Source organism: Xenopus tropicalis, chromosome 3 (assembly GCF_000004195.4).
Source record: "Xenopus tropicalis strain Nigerian chromosome 3, UCB_Xtro_10.0, whole genome shotgun sequence".
Classification (NCBI taxonomy): Eukaryota; Metazoa; Chordata; class Amphibia; order Anura; family Pipidae; genus Xenopus; species Xenopus tropicalis.
The window spans coordinates 150,969,317-150,992,535 of NC_030679.2; the positions used below are offsets into that span (position 1 = coordinate 150,969,317).

General features: G+C 55.7%; 1 protein-coding gene across 1 annotated transcript in view; it reads right to left on the bottom strand.

Moving 5' to 3' along the window:
- Window positions 1-176: 176 nt before the first annotated feature.
- The window catches only part of LOC116409847 (ephexin-1-like), a 38,115-nt gene continuing 15,072 nt past the window's right edge, over window positions 177-23,219 (bottom strand). The window contains exons 3-16 of the mRNA XM_031899581.1: window positions 20,934-22,031; window positions 17,939-17,996; window positions 17,608-17,663; window positions 17,086-17,330; window positions 13,753-13,913; window positions 11,462-11,614; window positions 9,519-9,648; window positions 7,699-7,773; window positions 6,913-7,005; window positions 6,679-6,836; window positions 3,873-4,019; window positions 3,650-3,735; window positions 1,848-1,952; window positions 177-1,766 (exon numbers count right to left, since the gene is read on the bottom strand). Coding sequence (XP_031755441.1) covers window positions 1,579-1,766; window positions 1,848-1,952; window positions 3,650-3,735; window positions 3,873-4,019; window positions 6,679-6,836; window positions 6,913-7,005; window positions 7,699-7,773; window positions 9,519-9,648; window positions 11,462-11,614; window positions 13,753-13,913; window positions 17,086-17,330; window positions 17,608-17,663; window positions 17,939-17,996; window positions 20,934-22,031 — 2,753 coding nt within the window. The 3' untranslated portion in view covers window positions 177-1,578. The remainder of the gene's footprint in view (window positions 1,767-1,847; window positions 1,953-3,649; window positions 3,736-3,872; window positions 4,020-6,678; window positions 6,837-6,912; window positions 7,006-7,698; window positions 7,774-9,518; window positions 9,649-11,461; window positions 11,615-13,752; window positions 13,914-17,085; window positions 17,331-17,607; window positions 17,664-17,938; window positions 17,997-20,933; window positions 22,032-23,219) is intronic.

Genomic DNA, 23,219 nt, shown 5'->3' on the forward strand with positions numbered 1-23,219 from the left:
CTGGGCTCATGTTTAACTTCCCCTTTAATTCTGTCAGCTTGCAGGGAGTTGGGCGTTTCCTGCGTGTCTCCTGGTTAAACAAATGCTTTATGGCTGAGCTTGGCCCATGGGGGTAGCTGGGAAGTCTCCGCCTCGCTCATAGGCGCAAGATTAGTCCAAATCAACCAGCAGAACAATAATAGGAAACAGATTGTTTTAATTAAAAGTGGAACGGACACAGCCCTGCATCATTTCATACTGGGAGAAATATGTTCCCCTTTAATTTGTGCAGCGAAATGAATGGCAGGACATACAAGTGTTTACACTCAGCGCGACTAATGGGGGGGAGGGGGGCAGGGCAGGTTCTGGGGGGCTGGTCAGATGCACTGGGGAAGGAGGGGGGGGCAGGGCAGGTTCTGGGGGGCTGGTCAGATGCACTGGGGAAGGAGGGGGGGCAGGGCAGGTTCTGGGGGGCTGTCAGATGCACTGGGGAAGGAGGGGGGGCAGGGCAGGTTCTGGGGGGCTGTCAGATGCACTGGGGAAGGAGGGGGGCTGGTCAGATGCACTGGGGAAGGAGGGGGGGCAGGGCAGGTTCTGGGGGGCTGTCAGATGCACTGGGGAAGGAGGGGGGCTGGTCAGATGCACTGGGGAAGGAGGGGGGGCAGGGCAGGTTCTGGGGGGCTGGTCAGATGCACTGGGGAAGGAGGGGGGGGCAGGGCAGGTTCTTGGGGGCAGGGGGGGAAGACTGAAGGGTGAGGGTGGCATTGCGGGGAGATTAGTCGCCCGCGGCAACAAAGAGTTGTTGGGGCGACTCATCTCCCCAGCTGCCACTGCCCTTATCCTTATGTGCAACTGAAACGGCCCAATAGCCCCTCTCTTATTGTTTGCAGCCCCCTCACCCCATGTGACCAACTGTAGCAAGAATAATGCCTACTGGGGGTCAGATAAGGAAACTGGGGGGGGGGGGGGGGAGGTATAGGGACAGGAGACGCATACAGAGAATATATATATATATGATACAACAAGAGGAGGCGGCTTGTGCTATGTGTGGAACCAGTCAGCGTCTATACATTTAAATAAGAGAGCTATTTACAACAGATTGCACTCACAACATCCTGGTTGCTATGAAATATACAAAGCAACAGTTTCCCAAACATGATAAGCAGCCAATCAACTGCCCCGCACTGTCCTGCTAGAGGCAAATGCCATGGCTATGCCCCAGGTCTGTGCATGACAGGGCAGGTTCCTGGGGCAGTCTGGCTCCGCCCATACACCCCTCTCTGCCCAGTAAGGAGCCTTGTGCAGTGATTGGCTACACAGCAGTGGGGCGGGCCCGTACTCTCCCTGCCCACAGCCCGACAGTCTGGTATCATTGGATACTTTGGGGTGTTCCTGTTGAGTTGCTGAGGGGTATCTAGCTGCGGCGGCTCTGGGGCCAGTGACCCTCCCAATGGCATCGGGCTGATTTGGCACCAAACCAGTTCATCTCCCCAGTTACCAGATGGCTTCCAGTTCAGGCCATGGAATCTCCAGAGGAATCCGGCCGGTGAATCTCCTAAGGAATCGGGAGGACTCCAGGCCACTAAATATTCCGGGTATTTAGGCCGAGCCGGTTTTCTTTCTGGGCTCCCCGAAGCGGTTCAGTTGGATCTGCCGCGCCGCCTGAAGTACCCGGTGCCGCTCTCGCAGGTTCCGCCGCCGCACGTGCTCATTGGTGATTTCCTGCACGTAGAGCGATGGGAACCAACCCTTCTTCCCATCCGAGAGTCGGATCCCTTCATACCAACCTGAGGAACAGGAGATCTGTTAGTCCCCTGCACCTCTCATCCCCCCCTCATTTGGCCCCTCTAAGGGCTCGGGGTACCTACCTTCTGACGTTTTCTTCAGCACATTAATAATATCCACGGGCTCCAAGTTCAGCTCGTCGGCCTGTGAGGCTGAATAAGGTTCTATGCACTGGACCTGAGGGCAGTCTGCAGGGGCACAGATTCATAGTAACATAGTCAGTCAGGTTGAAAAAAGACCCACCTCCATCACGTTCAACCATAATGCCTGTATATAACCTGCCTAACTACTACTGATCCAGAGGAAGGCGAAAACCCCATCTGAAGCCTCTCTAATTTGCCACAGAGGGGAAAAAATTCCTCACTTGTACTGAGAGCTATCCCCCCTACCCCTGTATTCCCTCACTTGTACTGAGAGCTATCCCCCCTACCCCTGTATTCCCTCACTTGTACTGAGAGCTATCCCCCCTACCCCTGTATTCCCTCACTTGTACTGAGAGCTATCCCCCCCTACCCCTGTATTCCCTCACTTGTACTGAGAGCTATCCCCCCTACCCCTGTATTCCCTCACTTGTACTGAGAGCTATCCCCCCTACCCCTGTATTCCCTCACTTGTACTGAGAAGCTATCCCCCTACCCCTGTATTCCCTCACTTGTACTGAGAGCTATCTCCCCTACCCCTGTATTCCCTCACTTGTACTGAGAGCTATCCCCCTACCCCTGTATTCCTCACTTGTACTGAGAGCTATCCCCCCTACCCCTGTATTCCCTCACTTGTACTGAGAGCTATCCCCCTACCCCTGTATTCCCTCACTTGTACTGAGAGCTATCCCCCCTACCCCTGTATTCCCTCACTTGTACTGAGAGCTATCCCCCCTACCCCTGTATTCCCTCACTTGTACTGAGAGCTATCTCCCCTACCCCTGTATTCCCTCACTTGTACTGAGAGCTATCTCCCCTACCCCTGTATTCCCTCACTTGTACTGAGAGCTATCTCCCATAACCCTGTATTCCCTCACTTGTACTGAGAGCTATCCCCCATACCCCTGTATCCCTCACTTGTACTGAGAGCTATCCCCCCTACCCCTGTATTCCCTCACTTGTACTGAGAGCTATCCCCCCTACCCCTGTATTCCCTCACTTGTACTGAGAGCTATCTCCCATTACCCCTGTATTCCCCTCACTTGTACTGAGAGCTATCCCCCTACCCCTGTATTCCCTCACTTGTACTGAGAGCTATCTCCCATACCCCTGTATTCCCTCACTTGTACTGAGAGCTATCCCCCCTACCCCTGTATTTCCCTCACTTGTACTGAGAGCTATCTCCCCTACCCCTGTATTCCCTCACTTGTACTGAGAGCTATCTCCCCTACCCCTGTATTCCCTCACTTGTACTGAGAGCTATCTCCCCTACCCCTGTATTCCCTCACTTGTACTGAGAGCTATCTCCCCTACCCCTGTATTCCCTCACTTGTACTGAGAGCTATCTCCCATAACCCCTGTATTCCCCCCCACAACTTCCCAGCTCTCACTGTAACAAACCCTTTACCAGCTTAGTTGCCCTTCTCTGGACCCTCTGTAACTCAGTAATGTCCCGTTTGAGCACTGGAGACCAAAACTGAACAGCATATTCTAGATGGGGCCTTACCAGCGCTCTGTAAAGGGGAAGAATAACCCCCTCCTCCCGTGAATCTATACCCATATAATACAGCTCAGTACCCTGCTTGCCCTTGCCCCTGCTGCCTGGCATTGCTACAGCCAAGTTTATTATCTACAAGGGCACAAGGATTCAAGTAATGAACACAGAGAATTCCAACAAACAGTGTAAGGGCAGACTCTGTACCCAGTGTAGGTAGGTAGGTAGGTAGGCAGCAGAGCTCACTTACCCCAGTCCTCGTATATAGTGTCACTTCCAGAAAGGGAATCATCATTGAGATTTGGAAAAGCTGCCACCCAGCGGTGTAAATCCGACCTACAGGGGAAAAGCATCACTAGTAACCCTGCAGTGGGAGGGGCAGGCTCCTGGCACCTCCTCCAAGCTGTGTCACCCTACAGGAGGCGGGGCATTGACGCATCATGAGGTCACATGTCTCTGTACATCTCACTTACTGGGTGGAAGCCTTGAAGAGGCGCTCACACATCTTGCCCTGGTGATTCTCCAGCAGCGTCAGGAAGAAACTGCTCTCTATGGTGGGACAGGATTGGACCTGAACCAGAGAGCGATGCGCGTGGTCCACAACTACATACTTGTCTGAGCTGGGGAAACAAGCAGAAGCAATACGTATCAGTGGCAGGGGCAAGAATGGGGGGAGGGGCTTACAGGAAGGGGAGGGAAGAAGGAAACCCAAAGGGGAAGGAAGGAGGGAGAGAGATGTGAGGGGAGAAAGAGAGAATGGCCAGGGGCAACATGAAGGGGCACCAGTTACCCTGCACTGGGGGGGACAGAACTGTACTGGGCACCAGTTACCCTGCACTGGGGGGACAGAACTGTACTGGGCACCAGTTACCAAGCACTGGGGGGACAGAACTGTACTGGGCACCAGTTACCCTGCAAACTGGGGGGACAGAACTGTACTGGGCAACAGTTACCCTGGTCAACTGGGGGGAGACAGAACTGTACTGGGCACCAGTTACCCTGCACTGGGGGGACAGACTGTAACTAGGCACTTGACAGTTTAACCCTGCACTGGGGGGGACAGAACTGTACTGGGCACCAGTTACCCTGCACTGGGGGGACAGAACTGTACTAGGCACCAGTTACCCTGCACTGGGGGCTTACAGGAAGGGGAGGGAAGAAGGAAACCAAAAGGGGAAGGAAGGAGGGAGAGAGATGTGAGGGGAGAAAGAGAGAATCGGCCAGGGGCCAACATGAAAGGGCGTGGGCAACCAGTTAAACCCCCTGCCTGGCACGTGGGGGGGGGCAGAACTTGTAACTGGGCACCAGGTTTTACCTGCAACTGGGGATCAGAACTGTACTGGGCACCAAGTTACCAAGCACTGGGGGGACAGAACTGTACTGGGCACCAGTTACCCTGCACTGGGGGGACAGAACTGTACTGGGCACCAGTTACCCTGCACTGGGGGGACAGAACTGTACTGGGCACCAGTTACCCTGCACTGGGGGAGAAACTGTACTAGCACCAGTTACCCTGCACTGGGGGGGACAGAAACTGTACTGGGGCAGCCAGTTACCCACTGCCTGGGGGACAGAACTGTACTAGCACCAGTTACCGCCTGCAACTGGGGGGACAGACACTTACTAGGCACCAAGTTACCGCTGCACTGGGTGGCCAGAACTGTACTGGCACCATTACCCTGCACTGGGGGGACAGAACTGTACTAGGCACCAGTTAAACCCGGGCACTGGGGGGACAGAACTGTACTGGGCCACCACGTTACCCTGCACTGGGGGGACAGAACTGTACTATGGGGCGCACCACGTTACCCTGCACTGGGGGGGACAGAACTGTACTGGGCACCAGTTACCACCCCTGCCACTGGGGGGACAGAACTGTCTAGCACGCAGTTACCCCTGCACTGGGGGGGGACAGAACTGTTTACTGGGCACCGTTACCCTGCACTGGGGGACAGAAACTGTACTAGGCACCAGTACCAGCACTGGGGGGGACAGAACTGTACTGGGCACCATTTACCCTGCACTGGGGGGGGACAAGACTGTACCTGGCACCAGTTACCACTGACTGGGGGGGACAGAACTGTACTAGGCACAGTTACCTGCACTGGGGGGGAACAGAGACTGTACTAGGCAGCCAGTTACCCTGGCACTGGGGGGGACGAACTGTACTAGGCACGCAGTTTACCCTTGCACTGGGGGGGCACGAACTGTAACTGGGCACCAGTTACCCCACTGCACTGGGGGGACAAGAACTGTACTGGGCAGCCAGTTTCCCTGCACTGGGGGACAGAAACTGTACTGGGCACCAAAGTTTCCCTGCACTGGGGGGGACAGAAACTGTACTGGGCAACAGTTACCTGCACTGGGGGGGACAGAACTGTACTGGGCACCAGTTACCCTGCACTGGGGGGACAGAACTGTACTGGGCACCAAGTTACCTGCAACTGGGGGGGACAGAACTGTAGCTGGGCACCAGTAACCTTGCACTGGGGGGGACAGAAACTGTAACTGGGACCAGTTACCTGCACTGGGGGGGACAGAACTGTACTGGGCACCAGTTACCCGCACTGGGGGGGCAGAAACGTACTAGGGGCACCATTACCAAGCACTGGGGGGAACAGAACTGTTAACTGGCACCAGTACATGCACTGGGGAGGACAGAACTGTACTGGGCACCAGTTACCAAGCACTGGGGGGACAGAACTGTACTGGGCACCAGTTTCATGCACTGGGGTGACAGAACTGTACTGGGGCCACCAGTTACCGAATGCACTGGGGGAACAGAACTGTACTGGCACCGTTTTACACAATGCACTGGGGGACAGAACTGGTACTGGGCACCAGTTAACCTCTGCACTGGGGGGGACAGACTGTACTGGGCCCAAGTTCCCTGCACTGGGGGGGAAACAAAAGAAAAAAAAACTGGTACTGGGCACCAAGTTACCTTGCACTGGGGGGGGACAGAACTGTTACTGGGCACCAGTTACCCTGCACTGGGGGGGACAGAACTGTACTGGGCACCAGTTACCCTGCACTGGGGGGGACAGAACTGTACTAGGCACCAGTTACAAAGCACTGGGGGGACAGAACTGTACTGGGCACCAGTTACCATGCACTGGGGAGGACAGAACTGTACTGGGCACCAGTTACCAAGCACTGGGGGGACAGAACTGTACTGGGCACCAGTTACCATGCACTGGGGGGACAGAACTGTACTGGGCACCAGTTACCATGCACTGGGGAGGGGGGGCAATTAAACTAAATATCTTGGCCACTCACCTCTTCTTCTGGGTAATGAGCAGGAAGTCGTTGAACAGGAAGAAGTAGACGGGGCTGAATTTGGTGGGTTTGATGCCAAAGAGACTGCCTTTCTGTAGCACCTCGCTCAGCTCTCCCTGCTTCTCCAGGAACCTGTTCTGGGAAACTATCGGAACTGCCTGCCAAAAAACCCACCAATCAGAACTCTGCTTTCTAGCGCTATCCAGTCTGCATTCTCCCATTAAAGCCTCCTACCTTTATCTTGTCAAACACAATCTTCTGGGCAATGTGGATCAGTTCCTCCGTCTGCTTCATGCGGCCCACCTCCCGGTTACACTCCTGGATAATCTGTAACGGGGGCAGGATGGTCAGGGTGGGGGGCAGGATGGTCAGGGTGGGGCAGATATGCACAGAGATCTATGGGAGCCCCAGGGTGGGACCATATTTCCCTCCTCACACAGGGGCTTGTGGCACCTGTGCCGTGGGTGTCTCTATAGCAACAGAACCCACATAAAGCAGCACAGATCCACCCCGCAAGTGTGTGAGTTGGGCCGTACCATCCCAGCAGGTAAGTGTGTGAGTTGGGCCGTACCACCCCGCAAGTGTGTGAGTTGGGCCGTACCATCCCAGCAGGTAAGTGTGTGAGTTGGGCCGTACCACCCCAGCAGGTAAGTGTGTGAGTTGGGCCGTACCACCCCAGCAGGTAGTTGTGTGAGTTGGGCCGTACCACCCCAGCAGGTAAGTGTGTGAGTTGGGCCGTACCACCCCAGCAGGTAAGTGTGTGAGTTGGGCCGTACCACCCCAGCAGGTAAGTGTGTGAGTTGGGCCGTACCACCCCAGCAGGTAAGCAGTTCCATGTATCAGTCCCCCCTATACTCTGCTCACTTCCATTATTTATTGTCAGGGGAGGAGCCTTTACATCTAAGGAGATCACTGAACAGAACCTCTGGGGCCAATCAAAGCACAACTCCCTGCAGCACACACACGGCTACTCCCTGCAGGGGATTGTGCCCCCCAGCCGCCATGTTACTTATTCCATACCTTGGACACAGAATCCAGGGCATTGGTCGCATTCTGTTCCATTTCGGAGCCCTCCTCTGTTCTCTTCAGTATATTCTGTGGGAGAGGAGAGAGCACATTCACTGACCATCCTGATATGTAGAGGAGAAAGGGAAGGGGTAAATAGGAAGAGATGGGGGGGGCAGGCGAGTGAAGAAGTGTATAGAGGGAGGAGGCAGGGAGGGTAGGGGTGTGTGAGGCAGGGAGGGTAGGGGTTAATAGAGGGAGACTAGGAGGGTAGGGGTGTGTGAGGCAGGGAGGGTAGGGGTTAATAGAGGGAGACCAGGAGGGTAGGGGTGTGTGAGGCAGGGAGGGTAGGGGTTAATAGAGGGAGACCAGGAGGGTAGGGGTGTGTGAGGCAGGGAGGGTAGGGGTTAATAGAGGGAGACCAGGAGGGTAAGGGGTGTGGTGAGGCAAGGAGGGTAGGGGTTAATAGAGGGAGACCAGGAGGTAGGGGTGTGTGAGGCAGGGACGGGTAGGGGTTAAATAGCAGGAGACCAGAAGGGTAGGGGTGGTGTGAGGCCAGGGAGGGTAGGGGTTTAATAGAGGGAGACCCAGGAAGGGTAAGGGGTGTGTGAGGCAGGGAGGGTAGGGGTTTATAAGAGGGGAACCAGGGGGGTAGGGGTGGTGGTGAGGCAGGGAGGGTAGGGGTCTTTAATAGAGGGGAAGACCAGGAGGGTAGGGGTAATAGAGGGGACCAGGAGGGTAGGGGTTGGTGAGCAGGGAAGGGTAGGGGTTAATAGAGGGAGACCAGGAGGGTAGGGGTGTGTGAGGCAGGGAGGGTAGGGGTTAATAGAGGGAGACCAGGAGGGTAGGGGTGTGTGAGGCAGGGAGGGTAGGGGTTAATAGAGGGAGACCAGGAGGGTAGGGGTGTGTATGGGAGGTTGTTATGGACAAGGCAGTAAGTGGATGGAGTGCTAGTAAGGGGGTGCAGAGTAATAATGGAGCAGGGGGAGAAGATGTTACGGATGGGAGTTACTGGGGTACAGGGCTGGGGTACAGGGCTAGGGTACAGGGCTAGGGTACAGGGCTGGGGTACAGGGCTGGGGTACAGGGCTGGGGTACAGGGCTGGGGTACAGGGCTAGGGCACAGGGCTAGGGTACAGGGCTGGGGCACAGGGCTGGGGTACAGGGCTGGGGTACAGGGCTGGGGTACAGGGCTATCCCCAATCCCCTCAGTAAGCGTTTAGTTACCCTGCCTGCCATAGCCACTGTGACTCAGTGAGCGTTTAGTTACCCTGCCTGACTCAGTGAGCGTTTAGTTACCCTGCCTGACTCAATGAGCGTTTAGTTACCCTGCCTGACTCAATTGAGCGTTTAGTTACCCTGCCTGACTCAGTGAGCGTTTAGTTACCCTGCCTGACTCACTGAGCGTTTAGTTACCCTGCCTGACTCAGTGAGCGTTTAGTTACCCTGCCTGACTCAATGAGCGTTTAGTTACCCTGCCTGACTCAGTGAGCGTTTAGTTACCCTGCCTGACTCAATGAGCGTTTTAGGTTACCCTGCCCCTGCTCAAATGAGCGTTTAGTTACCCTGCCTGACGTCAATGAGCGTTTAGTTTACGCCCGCCGACTCAATGAGCGTTTAGTTACCCTGCCTGACTCAGTGAGCGTTTAGTTACCCTGCCTGACTCAGTGAGCGTTTAGTTACCCTGCCTGACTCAGTGAGCGTTTAGTTACCCTGCCTGACTCAATGAGTGTTTAGTTACCCTGCCTGACTCAGTGAGCGTTTAGTTACCCTGCCTGCCATAGCGAGGAGGTGAATGAGAGGAGCAGTAGGGGAGTAAGGGGACAGGGTCTCACCTCAATGAGCATCTTGATCCTTGTGATTCTCTGGAAGGGCAGGAGCAGGAAGGACATGAAAGGGAGGCGGTGGCACTGGGGCAGATCCTGTAACCTGCACAGAGCCGCATGGAACTGGGGGTTCTTCTCCCTATGAGAGAAGGGAAAGGTGAGTGAGCGAGAGGCACAAGGAGTTGGCAGTTAGGCGGGTGAGGAATACAATTATAACTGTGAGTACAGAAACAGGCAGTATGGGCACAGAACATACTTGTGTACAGCCATAAAGCAAAGCCACACAGCTCGGCCATAAAGCACAGCAACACAGCTCGGCCACAAAGCACAGCCATAAAAGCGCAGCCACACAGCCTTGCCATAAAGCGCAGCCACACAGTGCGGCCACACAGCTCGGCCACACAGTCTTGCCATAAAGCGCAGCCACACAGCCTTGCCATAAAGCGCAGCCACACAGCCTTGCCATAAAGCACAGCCACACAGCGCAGCCATACAGTGCAGCAACACAGCACAGCCACACAGCTCGGCCACACAGTTTGGCCATAAAGCACAGCAACACAGCGCGGCCACACAGTTTGGCCATAAAGCGCGGCCACACAGTTTGGCCATAAAGCGGCGGCCAACCGACAGTTTGGCCCCTACGCGCAGCACACCAGCTCGCCATAAAAGCACAGCAAACACAGCGCGGCCACAAGTTTGGCATAAAAGCACAGCCCACACAGCGCGGTCCAATAAAGCACAGCAACACAGGCGGCGGCACACAGTTTGGCCATAAAGCACAGCCACACAGTTTGGCCATAAAGCACAGCCACACAGCGCGGCCATAAAGCACAGCAACACAGCGCGGCCACACAGTTTGGCCATAAAGCACAGCCACACAGCGCGGCCATAAAGCACAGCAACACAGCACAGCCACACATCGCGGCCATAAAGCGCAGCCACACAGCTCGGCCAATAAAGCAGCGCCCAACAAAGTTTGGCCATAAAGCCGCATCACAAGCTCGGCCATAAAGCGCAGCCCACAGCGCAGCCATCATGAAGCACAGCCACACAGCGCGGCCACACAGTTTGGCATTAAAGCACAGCCACATGCAGCGCAGGCATAAAGCACAGCCACAACAGCGGGCGGCCACACGTTTGGCCATAAAGCACAGCAACACGCGCAGCCATAAAGCACAGCCATAAAGCACCAGTCCACACAGCGCGGCCACACAGTTTGGCCATAAAGCACAGCCACACAGCGCGGCCATAAAGCACAGCCACACAGCCATAAAGCACAGCCACACAGCGCGGCCATAAAGCACAGCCACACAGCCATAAAGCACAGCCACCAACAGCGCGGCCACACAGCCATAAAGCAATCAAGCCCACAGCGCAGCATAAAGCGCAGCCACACACGCGCAGCCATAAAGCACAGGCCATACCACAGCGGCAGCCATAAAAGCACAGCCACACAGCGCGGCCACACAGTTTGGCCCATAAAGCACAGCCACACAGCGCAGCCATAAAGCACATGCCAACACAGCGGCGGCCACACAAGTTTTGGCTCAATAAAGCACAGCCACACAGCGCGCCCATAAAGCACAGAACCACAGGCCATAAAGCACAGCCACACAGCGCGCCATAAAGCACAGGCCACAACAGCCAATAAGAGCACAGCCACACAGCGCGGGCCACCAGTTTGGCCCATAAAAAGCACAGCCACACAGCGCGTCCATAAAGCCACAGCCACACCATGCCATAAAGCACAGCCCACACAAGCGTGGCCACACAGCCAATAAAGCACAGCCACACAGCGCAGCCATAAAGCACAGCCACACAGCGCGGCCACACAGCGCAGCCATAAAGCACAGCCACACAGCGCGGCCACACAGCGCAGCCATAAAGCGCAGCCATAGTGCCCCAGAGCGCCAGCAAGTGGCGGGCAGTGCCTGTAGCAGAGCGTTACCCACAAGAGCTCGCTGTACGTCTTCTCCTGGAACACCTGGTTGCGCACGTAGTCGATGTACACGGGGAAGTGATGGCGCGAGTGCGCGTAGATGATGTCACACACGTCGGTGATGATGATATTTTCCTCTACTCGATCCTCCAAATCCATGAGGAACCTGCCGGCACTCAGCGTTATTATTGGTGCAGATACTCACTACCCCCCTGGGGCGCGGCGTGTGTGGAATGGCCCCTACTCACCTCTCACTCACCCCTACTCACCTCTCACTCACCCCCTACTCACCTCTCACCCCTACTCACCTCTCAGCTCACCCCCTACTCTACCATCTTCACTCACGCCCCTACTCACGCTTCGTCACTCACAGCCCCTACTTCACCTCTCACTCCGCTCTCACTCACTCCCCTACTCACCTCTCACTCCCCCTACTCACCTCTCACTCACCCCATACTCACCTCTCTCACATCACCTCTCACTCACACCCCTACTTCACCTCTACTCACCCCTACTCACCTCTCACTACCCCCTACTCCACCTCTCACTCACCCCTACTCACCTCTCACTCACCCCCGCCTACTCACCTCTCACTCACCCCCTACTCACCTCTCACTCACCTCTCACTCACCCCCTACTCACCTCTCACTCACCCCCTACTCACCTCTCACTCACCCCCTACTCACCTCTCACTCACCCCTACTCACCTCCTCAACTCACCTCTCACTCACCCCCTACACACCTCTCACTCACACCCCTACTCACCTCTCACCGCCCTACTCACCTCTCAACCCCCCTACTCAACCCTCTCACCCCCTCTCACCTCTCAACTCACCCCCTACTCAACCTCTCCAAACCCGCCTGAACTTTCCCTCTCACCCCCTACTCACCTCTCCTCACCCCCTACTCACCTCCTCTACCCCATACTCACACTCTCACCCCCTATCACCTCTCACCCCCTACTCACCCTCTTCACCCCTACTCCCTCTCACCCCCTACTCACCTCTCACTCACCCCCTACTCACTCTCACCCCCCTACTACCTCTCACCCCCTAACTCAACCTCTCACTCAACGCCCCGTCTCACTCTCACTCCCCTACTCACCTCTCACTCACCCCCTACTCACCTCTTCACTCAGCCCCTACTCATCTCACCCCCTACTCACCTCTCCACTCACCCTACTCACCTCTCACTCAACCCCTACTCACCTCTCAACTCACCCCCTACTCAACCTCTCACTCAACCCTACTCACCTCTCACTCACCCCCTACTCACCTCTCAACTCACCCCCTACTCACCTCTCACTCACCCTACTCACCTCTCACTCACCCCCTTAAAAAAACTCACCTCTCACTCACCCCTACTCACCTCTCACTCACACCCCGTACTCACCTTCACTCACCCTACTCACCTCTCCCCCTACTCGCCTCTCACGTCACCCCCTACTCACCTCTCAGCCCCTACTCAGCTCTCACTCACACCCCTACTCAACCTCTCACCCCCTGACTTCACCTCTCACTCACACCCCTACTCACCCTCACCCCCATACTCACATCTCACCCCCTACTCACCCTCACCTCACCCCCTACTCACCTCTCAACCCCCTAACTCCAGAACCTCTCCACTCACCCCCTACTCACCTCTCACTCACCCCCTACTCACCTCTCACCCCTATATCACCTCTCACATCACCACTATCACCTCTCACCCCTAACTCACCTCTCACAACCCCTACTCACTCTCACTCACCCTACTCACCTCTCTCTCAACCCCCTCACCTCTCACTCCCCTACTCAACTTCCTCACGCCCCTAACTCACCTCTCACCCCCTACTTCACCTCTCACCTCCCGCTCTCACTCTCACCCCCTCTCACCTTCTCACTTCAGCCCCCTACTAACCTCTCAACCCCCTACTCAAAACGCTCTCCATCACCCCCTACTACCTCTCACTCGACCCCTACTCACGCTCTGCACCCCCTACTCACCTCTCACTCACCCCCTACTCCCCTCTCACCCCCCTACTCACCTCTCACTCAACCCCCTAACTACTCTCACTCAACCCCCTACTCACCTCTCAACCCCTACTCACACTCTCACCCCCTATCCACCTCTCACCCCTACTCATCTCTCCACCCCTACTCACCTCTCACCCCCCTACTCACCTCTCACCCTACTCACCTCTCACCACCTACTCACCTCTCCCCTACTCACCCTCTCACCCCCTACTCACACGCTCACTCCCCTATTCACCTCTCAGCCCCTACTCACCTCTCACCCCCTACTCACCTCTCACCCCCTACTCACCTCTCGCTCACCTCCTTGACCTTAAGGACATTGGAGAAAAGGATTTTCTTCTCGCGCACAATGAGCGTTTCGTCCAACTCGCGGGACTCCATGAAGTGTTCGATGAGGACATTGAGGGAGCGCAGGTAGGAGGCCTCCGACGTCAGCACCTCGAACATACTCTGTAGGGGGCACAAACGGGCACTGTATGAGCTGGGGGGCACACTAGCACCCCTTATTCCACTAACCCCCCCCTTACCCCCTGTACTTCTCCTCCTCCTCATTGCCTCATACCCCTCAGCCCCCCCGTTACCCCTGTATCTCCTCCTCCCTTGCTCATCCCCCCAGCCCCCTACCCCTGTATCTCCTCCTCCTCATTGCTCATACCCCCAGCCCCCCCTTACCCCCTGTATCTCCTCCTCCCCATTGCTCATACCCCCCAGCCCCCCCTTACCCCCTGTATCTCCTCCTCCCCATTGCTCATGACCCCCAGCCCCCCCTTACCCCCTGTACTCCTCCTCCTCATTGCTCATTACCCCCAGCCCCCCCTTACCCCCTGTATCTCCTCCTCCCCATTGCTCATACCCCCAGCCCCCCTTACCCCCTGTATCTTCCTCCTCCTCATTGCTCATACCCACCCCCCCTTACCCCCTGTATCTCCTCCTCCTCATTGCTCATTACCCCCCAGCCCCCCCTTACCCCCTGTATCTCCTCCCCTCCCCATTGCTCATACCCCCCAGCCCCCCCTTACCCCCTGTATCTCCTCCTCCTCATTGCTCATACCCCCCAGCCCCCCCCTTACCCCCTGTATCTCCTCCTCCTCATTGCCCATAACCCCCCAGCCCCCCCTTACCCCTGTATCTATCCTCCTCATTGCTCTTGCCCCCCACCCCCCCTTACCCCTGTATCTTTTTCTCCTCATTGCTCTTGCCCCCCGCCCCCCCTTACCACCCTGTTCTTTTTCTCCTCATTGCTCTTGCCCCCCAGCCCCCCCTTACCCCCTGCATCTCCTCCTCCTCATGCTCTTGCCCCCCAGCCCCCCCTTACCCCTGTATCTCCTCCTCCTCATTGCTCTTGCCCCCCAGCCCCCCTTACCCCCTGCGCATCTCTCCTCCTTCATTGCTCTTCGCCCCCCAGCCCCCTTACCCCCTGTATCTCCTCCTCCTCATTGCTCTTGCCCCCCAGCCCCCCCTTACCTCCCTGTATCTCCTCCTCCCATTGCTCATACCCCCAGCCCCCCCCTTTACCCCTGCATCTTTTTCTCCTCTTGCTCTTGCCCCCAGCCCCCTTTACCTCCTGATCTTTTTCTCCTCATTGCTCTTGCCCCCAGCCCCCCTTTACCCCTGCATCTTTTTCTCCTCATTGCTCATGCCCCCAGCCCCCCTTACCCCCCTGCATCTTTTTCTCCTCATTGCTCTTGCCCCCCAGCCCCCCCTTACCCCCTGTATCTTTTTCTCCTCATTGCTCTTGCCCCCAGGGCCCCCCCCCCTTACCCCCTGTATCTCCTTCTCCCTCCTCATTGCTCTTGCCCCCCAGCCCCCCCCTTACCCCCTGTATCTCCTCCTCCTCATTGCTCTTGCCCCCAGCCCCCCCCTTACCCCCTGTATCTCCTCCTCCTCATTGCTCATACCCCCCCAGCCCCCCCTTACCCCCTGTATCTCCTCCTCCCCATTGCTCATTACCCCCAGCCCCCCCTTACCCCCTGTATCTCCTCCTCCTCATTGCTCATGCCCCCCCAGCCCCCCCTTACCCCCTGTATCTTTTTCTCCTCATTGCTCTGCCCCCCAGCCCCCCCCTTACCCCCTGCATCTTTTTCTCCTCATTGCTCTTGCCCCCCCAGCCCCCCCTTACCCCCTGCATCTTTTTCTCCTCATTGCTCTTGCCCCCAGCCCCCCTTACCCCCTGCATCTTTTTCTCCTCATTGCTCTTGCCCCCAGCCCCCCCCTTACCCCCTGTATCTTTTTCTCCTCATTGCTCATGCCCCCCAGCCCCCCCCTTACCCCCTGTATCTCCTCCTCCTCATTGCTCTTGCCCCCCAGCCCCCCCCTTACCCCCTGTATCTCCTCCTCCTCATTGCTCTTGCCCCCCAGCCCCCCCTTACCCCCTGTATCTTTTTCTCCTCATTGCTCATGCCCCCCAGCCCCCCCTTACCTCCTGTATCTTTTTCTCCTCATTGCTCATGCCCCCCAGCCCCCCCTTACCCCCTGTATCTTTTTCTCCTCATTGCTCATGCCCCCCAGCCCCCCCTGCATCTTTTTCTCCTCATTGCTCATGCCCCCAGCCCCCCTTTACCACCTGTATCTTTTTCTCCTCATTGCTCATGCCCCCCAGCCCCCCCTGCATCTTTTTCTCCTCATTGCTCTTGCCCCCCAGCCCCCCCTTACCCCCTGCATCTTTTTCTCCTCATTGCTCTTGCCCCCAGCCCCCCCTTTACCTCCTGCATCTTTTTCTCCTCATTGCTCTTGCCCCCCAGCCCCCCCCCTTTACCTCCTGCATCTTTTTCTCCTCATTGCTCTTGCCCCCCAGCCCCCCCTTACCCCTGCATCTTTTTCTCCTCATTGCTCATGCCCCCCAGCCCCCCCTTTACCCCCTGTATCTTTTTCTCCTCATTGCTCTTGCCCCCCAGCCCCCCCCCTTTACCTCCTGCATCTTTTTCTCCTCATTGCTCTTGCCCCCCAGCCCCCCCTTACCCCCTGCATCTTTTTCTCCTCATTGCTCATTGCCCCCCAGCCCCCCCTTACCCCCTGTATCTTTTTCTCCTCATTGCTCTTGCCCCCCAGCCCCCCCTTACCCCCTGCATCTTTTTCTCCTCATTGCTCTTGCCCCCCAGCCGCCCCCATTACCCCTGCATCTTTTTCTCCTCATTGCTCTTGCCCCCCAGCCCCCCCTTTACCTCCTGCATCTTTTTCTCCTCATTTGCTCTTGCCCCCCAGCCCCCCCTTACCCCCTGCATCTTTTTCTCCTCATTGCTCTTGCCCCCCAGCCCCCCCCTTTACCTCCTGCATCTTTTTCTCCTCATTGCTCTTGCCCCCCCAGCCCCCCCTTACCCCTGCATCTTTTTCTCCTCATTGCTCTTGCCCCCCAGCCCCCCCATTACCCCTGCATCTTTTTCTCCTCATTGCTCTTGCCCCCCAGCCCCCCCCTTTAGCTCCTGCATCTTTTTCTCCTCATTGCTCTTGCCCCCCAGCCCCCCCTTTACCTCCTGCATCTTTTTCTCCTCATTGCTCTTGCCCCCCAGCCCCCCCTTTACCTCCTGCATCTTTTTCTCCTCATTGCTCTTGCCCCCCAGCCCCCCCCTTTAGCTCCTGCATCTTTTTCTCCTCATTGCTCTTGCCCCCCAGCCCCCCCCTTTACCTCCTGCATCTTTTTCTCCTCATTGCTCATGCCCCCCAGCACCCCGCTCTCCTTCACCGCCGGCAGCTCCTGCCACAGGGAATTGTGGGACGCGGCCGACCTGCGCCCCTGCTTTGGGGAGCCGCCAGATGACTGGGGGCTGTCGTGGGAGGAGTCATAGCTGGTGAAGCTGCTGTTCCGTGGAACCGTCTGTCTCCTGATCTCCTTCTTGATAACGGCCTGTCGGTACGTCTGGTAGAGCGGCTCTGGGGGAAAGCGGCACATCAGGCTGGCACTTCCCATCAGCCCCAGTCAGTGTGGCACCATTCTGGCACTGCCCACTTACCTCCAATCAGCACTCCCACAGGCCAAGTATCATTGGGCAGCAAACCAATCAGCTGAGCAGACACTTGCTGCTGTCACCCTTGGCAACAATCCTGCCCCACTGCCTACCCATCAGCCTGAAAATGCACCCTCCCACAGGGCAATAAGCATTTACCCCCAAACAACCCCCCCAAAATGACAGTGTGGGGCCCCACTTACCATCCCGCAGGTGCGACTCCCAGTCTATGGATTTGGGGCTCCTTACAGGGGGGGACCTAGCAACGAGACACCAATATAAGGGCACGTGAGAGAGGGGCAAGAAGATACAGCGCAGCAAGGCAGTAAAGTACAACTGCATCAGTAAAGGGGGGAAATGACCCAGAGACGGAGGGAACAGTTAGAGGAATAAAGGAAGGGTGAGCGGGAATTGTGGGGCAGCAAAGAGGGAAAGTGGGGGACATGCTGAGTGGGGAAGGGGGGGGAAGAGACCCCCGACTACATGAAGCACAGGGAAATACACAGAATGGGGGGCATTTCCCACATCACCTACATGAAAACAGAGCCACCACGATATATATCATGAGCGCAGTCTGGCGAATCGGCGCCACCTAGGGGAGAGTACATGTATTACTGTACTGCCACTTTAAGGTTACAGGTTGGTTAATGGGACGCGGGGGGGGGGGGGGAATAAACATTCATGCACACATATACCAGCTGCCCCAGTAGGGCATATAACCCCATCCATTCATTCTTGGGTTGGGCCCAATACTCTCCCTGCCCCCCAGGTGTATGAATGTTGAACCCCCAGAAGCAAGGCTTGCTACTCCCCATGCCAGTTCTTATAATTCATCTTCCCCCCCCCACCCCCCCAAACCCTATAAATGTTATATAGAAACTCCCTGAATCAGCAGCCAATGAGAGAGGTTAGGTATTACACATTATATATGAGTGAGTACAATCCCAGCATGCTTTGCAGTATACCCGGGGTACTTACAAGCTCCTTGCTCTGCTGGGGGGCCCTCCTCTCTTACACATTATATATGAGTGAGTACAATCCCAGCATGCTTTGCAGTATACCCGGGGTACTTACAAGCTCCTTGCTCTGCTGGGGGGCCCTCCTCTCTTACACATTATATATGAGTGAGTACAATCCCAGCATGCTTTGCAGTACCCGGGGTACTTACACGCTCCTTGCTCTGCTGGGGGGCCCTCCTCTCTTACACATTATATATGAGTGAGTACAATCCCAGCATGCTTTGCAGTATACCCGGGGTACTTACACGCTCCTTGCTCTGCTGGGGGGCCCTCCTCTCTTACACATTATATATGAGTGAGTACAATCCCAGCATGCTTTGCAGTATACCCGGGGTACTTACACGCTCCTTGCTCTGCTGGGGGGCCCTCCTCTCTTACACATTATATATGAGTGTGTACAATCCCAGCATGCTTTGCAGTATACCCGGGGGTACTTACAAGCTCCTTGCTCTGCTGGGGGGCCCTCCTCTCTTACACATTATATATGAGTACAATCCCAGCATGCTTTGCAGTATACCCGGGGTTACTTACACGCTCCTTGCTCTGCTGGGGGGCCTCCTCTCTTACACATTATATATGAGTACAATCCCAGCATGCTTTGCAGTATACCCGGGGTACTTACAAGCTCCTTGCTCTGCTGGGGGGCCCTCCTCTCTTACACATTATATATGAGTACAATCCCAGCATGCTTTGCAGTATACCCGGGGTACTTACACGCTCCTTGCTCTGCTGGGGGGCCCTCCTCTCTCACACATTATATATGAGTACAATCCCAGCATGCTTTGCAGTATACCCGGGGTAATTACACGCTCCTTGCTCTGCTGGGGGGCCCTCCTCTCTTACACATTATATATGAGTGAGTACAATCCCAGCATGCTTTGCAGTATACCCGGGGGTACTTACACGCTCCTTGCTCTGCTGGGGGGCCCTCCTCTCTTACACATTATATATGAGTGAGTACAATCCCAGCATGCTTGCAGTATACCCGGGGTACTTACACGCTCCTTGCTCTGCTGGGGGGCCCTCCTCTCTTACACATTATATATGAGTGTGTACAATCCCAGCATGCTTTGCAGTATACCCGGGGTACTTACACGCTCCTTGCTCTGCTGGGGGGCCCTCCTCTCTTACACATTATATATGAGTGTGTACCAATCCCAGCATGCTTTTGCAGTATACCCGGGGGTACTTACACACTCCTTGCTCTGCTGGGGGGCCCTCCTCTCTTACACATTATATATGAGTGTGTACAATCCCAGCATGCTTTGCGTATACCCGGGGGTACTTACACGCTCCTTGCTCTGCTGGGGGGCCCTCCTCTCTTACACATTATATATGAGTGTGTACAATCCCAGCATGCTTTGCAGTATACCCGGGGTACTTACACGCTCCTTGCTCTGCTGGGGGGCCCTCCTCTCTTACACATTATATATGAGTACAATCCCAGCATGCTTTGCAGTATACCGGGGGTACTTACAAGCTCCTTGCTCTGCTGGGGGGCCCTCCTCTCTTACACATTATATATGAGTGAGTACAATCCCAGCATGCTTTGCAGTATACCCGGGGGTACTTACACGCTCCTTGCTCTGCTGGGGGGCCCTCCTCTCTTACACATTATATATGAGTGAGTACAATCCCAGCATGCTTTGGCAGTATACCGGGGGTACTTACACGCTCCTTGCTCTGCTGGGGGGCCCTCCTCTCTTACACATTATATATGAGTACAATCCCAGCATGCTTTGCAGTATACCCGGGGTACTTACAAGCTCATTGCTCTGCTGGGGGGCCCTCCTCTCTTACACATTATATATGAGTGAGTACAATCCCAGCATGCTTTGCAGTATACCCGGGGTACTTACAAGCTCCTTGCTATGCTGGGGGGCCCTCCTCTCTTACACATTATATATGAGTACAATCCCAGCATGCTTTGCAGTATACCCGGGGGTACTTACACGCTCCTTGCTCTGCTGGGGGCCCTCCTCTCTTACACATTATATATGAGTACAATCCCAGCATGCTTTGCAGTATACCCGGGGGTACTTACACGCTCCTTGCTCTGCTGGGGGGCCCTCCTCTCTTACACATTATATATGAGTACAATCCCAGCATGCTTTGCAGTATACCCGGGGTACTTACACGCTCCTTGCTCTGCTGGGGGGCCCTCCTCTCTTACACATTATATATGAGTGAGTACAATCCCAGCATGCTTTGCAGTATACCCGGGGGTACTTACACGTTCCTTGCTCTGCTGGGGGGCCCTCCTCTCTTACACATTATACATGAGTACAATCCCAGCATGCTTTGCAGTATACCCGGGGGTACTTACACGTTCCTTGCTCTGCTGGGGGGCCCTCCTCTCTTACACATTATATATGAGTACAATCCCAGCATACTTTGCAGTATACCCGGGGTACTTACACGTTCCTTGCTCTGCTGGGGGGCCCTCCTCTCTTACACATTATATATGAGTACAATCCCAGCATGCTTTGCAGTATACCCGGGGTACTTACACGCTCCTTGCTCTGCTGGGGGGCCCTCCTCTCTAGGCCGGTACATGGTGGGCAAGCTGCTGGACGACTCCTTGTCTCTTTGTTCCACCTCCTCCGCGTTCCCGGCCGAGTACCTCTTTAGGGACCCTTTCCGCACAAATGGAGGAGGTGGCGGTGCTGCCCCACGTGGCGGTTTGCTGGGCACTTTTGGTGGCATTAGTGGTGTTTTTTCTTCAACGCCCATGAGTGGCAGTGGGGGCACCTTGCTCCGGCGAGCCGGCTTACGCACCTTCGCTCTGAATTCTGCACTCACGTCCTCTGTGGAATCTCGTAGGTCCGAGGTGTCGGTATTGGGATCCTCAGGGGCGGGTACTTCGTTGCTCTGGGGCGGCACCTCTGGCTGGGGCGGATCCTCAAGCTTATCATTTAACTCCGCCCTAGTTCTATAGCTCCTCAAGGGAGGTGGTTCAGACTGAGGAAGTGGAGGGGCGGAGTCAATGTGTCTACTAAGGCGCCAGTCATTTGCTGGCATAGCGCTGGGGGTGTGGCCACTGAGTTTGTTCATGGACAGAGTTTCCAGCTGTGGGGCATCAGGCAAAGCTCTGTTCGTGCTTAGGGGTCGCAGTTCTGACTCAGTAGCTTCCCCATTGACCATAGAAGCCGACTCTGGAGGGGAAGAGTCTGAGCCCCCATCAAAACTATTTTCATTTGTAGACTTGAAGGAAGTCAAGACCACCCCAGCCTTGGCCTCTGCCTCCCCAGCCCCGGGGCCCTCCAGGAAATATTCACTGGATCTCAGGGACCGCCGCCTTCTCGGGTGGGTGCCGCCGCTCGCCATCTTGTTTTTCAAGCACCAGGGACCCCACTTTCCTCTGTCATCCCCCCCCTCACTGGGGGGCAACCTGGGGTGGAACACACTGCCGTCGTCTGAAGAGTCCGACGCCTCGCTGAGATTGCGGCTGCGCTGAATGAAGGATTCTGGGAGCCAAACCAACACCAAGCCGGGTCTCTGCACGTGGCAGGCACAGCGGCACCTCGATGGGCAAGATGGACGCAGGGGGGCGGAGCCCATCTTCATGGCCCGAATGTCAGGGTCTTGGAAGTTCTTTGGGGGAAGAGCTGAGAAAGAGAAAACCACATGACTAGGATGGGCCAATCATTATCCAGAGACACAAATGCCCCTGCGCACACAGGAACCCAATCGCTACACAGACAGACAGACAGGCACAGACAGACAGACAGACAGGCACAGACAGACAGGCACAGACAAACAGACAGGCACAGACAGACAGGCACAGACAGACAGACACAGACAGGCACAGACAGACACAGACAGGCACAGACAGACAGACACAGACAGGCACAGACAGACAGACAGACAGGCACAGACAGACACAGACAGGCACAGACAGACAGACAGACAGGCACAGACAGACACAGACAGGCACAGACAGACAGACACAGACAGGCACAGACAGACAGACAGGCACAGACAAACAGACAGGCACAGACAGACAGACAGACAGGCACAGACAGACACAGACAGGCACAGACAGACAGACAGGCACAGACAAACAGACAGGCACAGACAGACACAGACAGACAGACAGACAGACAGACAGACAGGCACAGACAGGACAGACAGACAGGCACAGACAGACAGACAGACAGCACAACAGACAGCACAGACAGACAGACAGACAGGCACAGACAGAGCAGGCACAGACAGACAGGACAGACAGACAGGCACAGACAGACAGACAGGCACAGACAGACACAGACAGACAGACAGGCACAAACAGACAGACAGGCACAGACAGACAGACAGGCAGACAGACAGACAGATACAGACAGACAGCTGGACAGATCCAAACAGACAGATAGATCCAAACAGACAGATAGATACAAACAGACAGACACAAACAGACAGACAGACAGATACAGACAGACAGACAGATACAGACAGACAGACAGATACAGACAGACAGACAGATACAGACAGACAGACACAAACAGACAGACAGACACAAACAGACAGACAGACACAAACAGACAGACAGACAGACACAAACAGACAGACAGACAGACACAAACAGACAGACAGACAGACACAAACAGACAGACAGACAGACACAAACAGACAGACAGACAGACACAAACAGACAGACAGACAACAGACAGACAGACAGACACAAACAGACAGACAGACAGACACAACAGACAGACAGACAGACACAAACAGACAGACAGACAGACACAAACAGACAGACAGACAGACACAAACAGACAGACAGACAGACACAAACA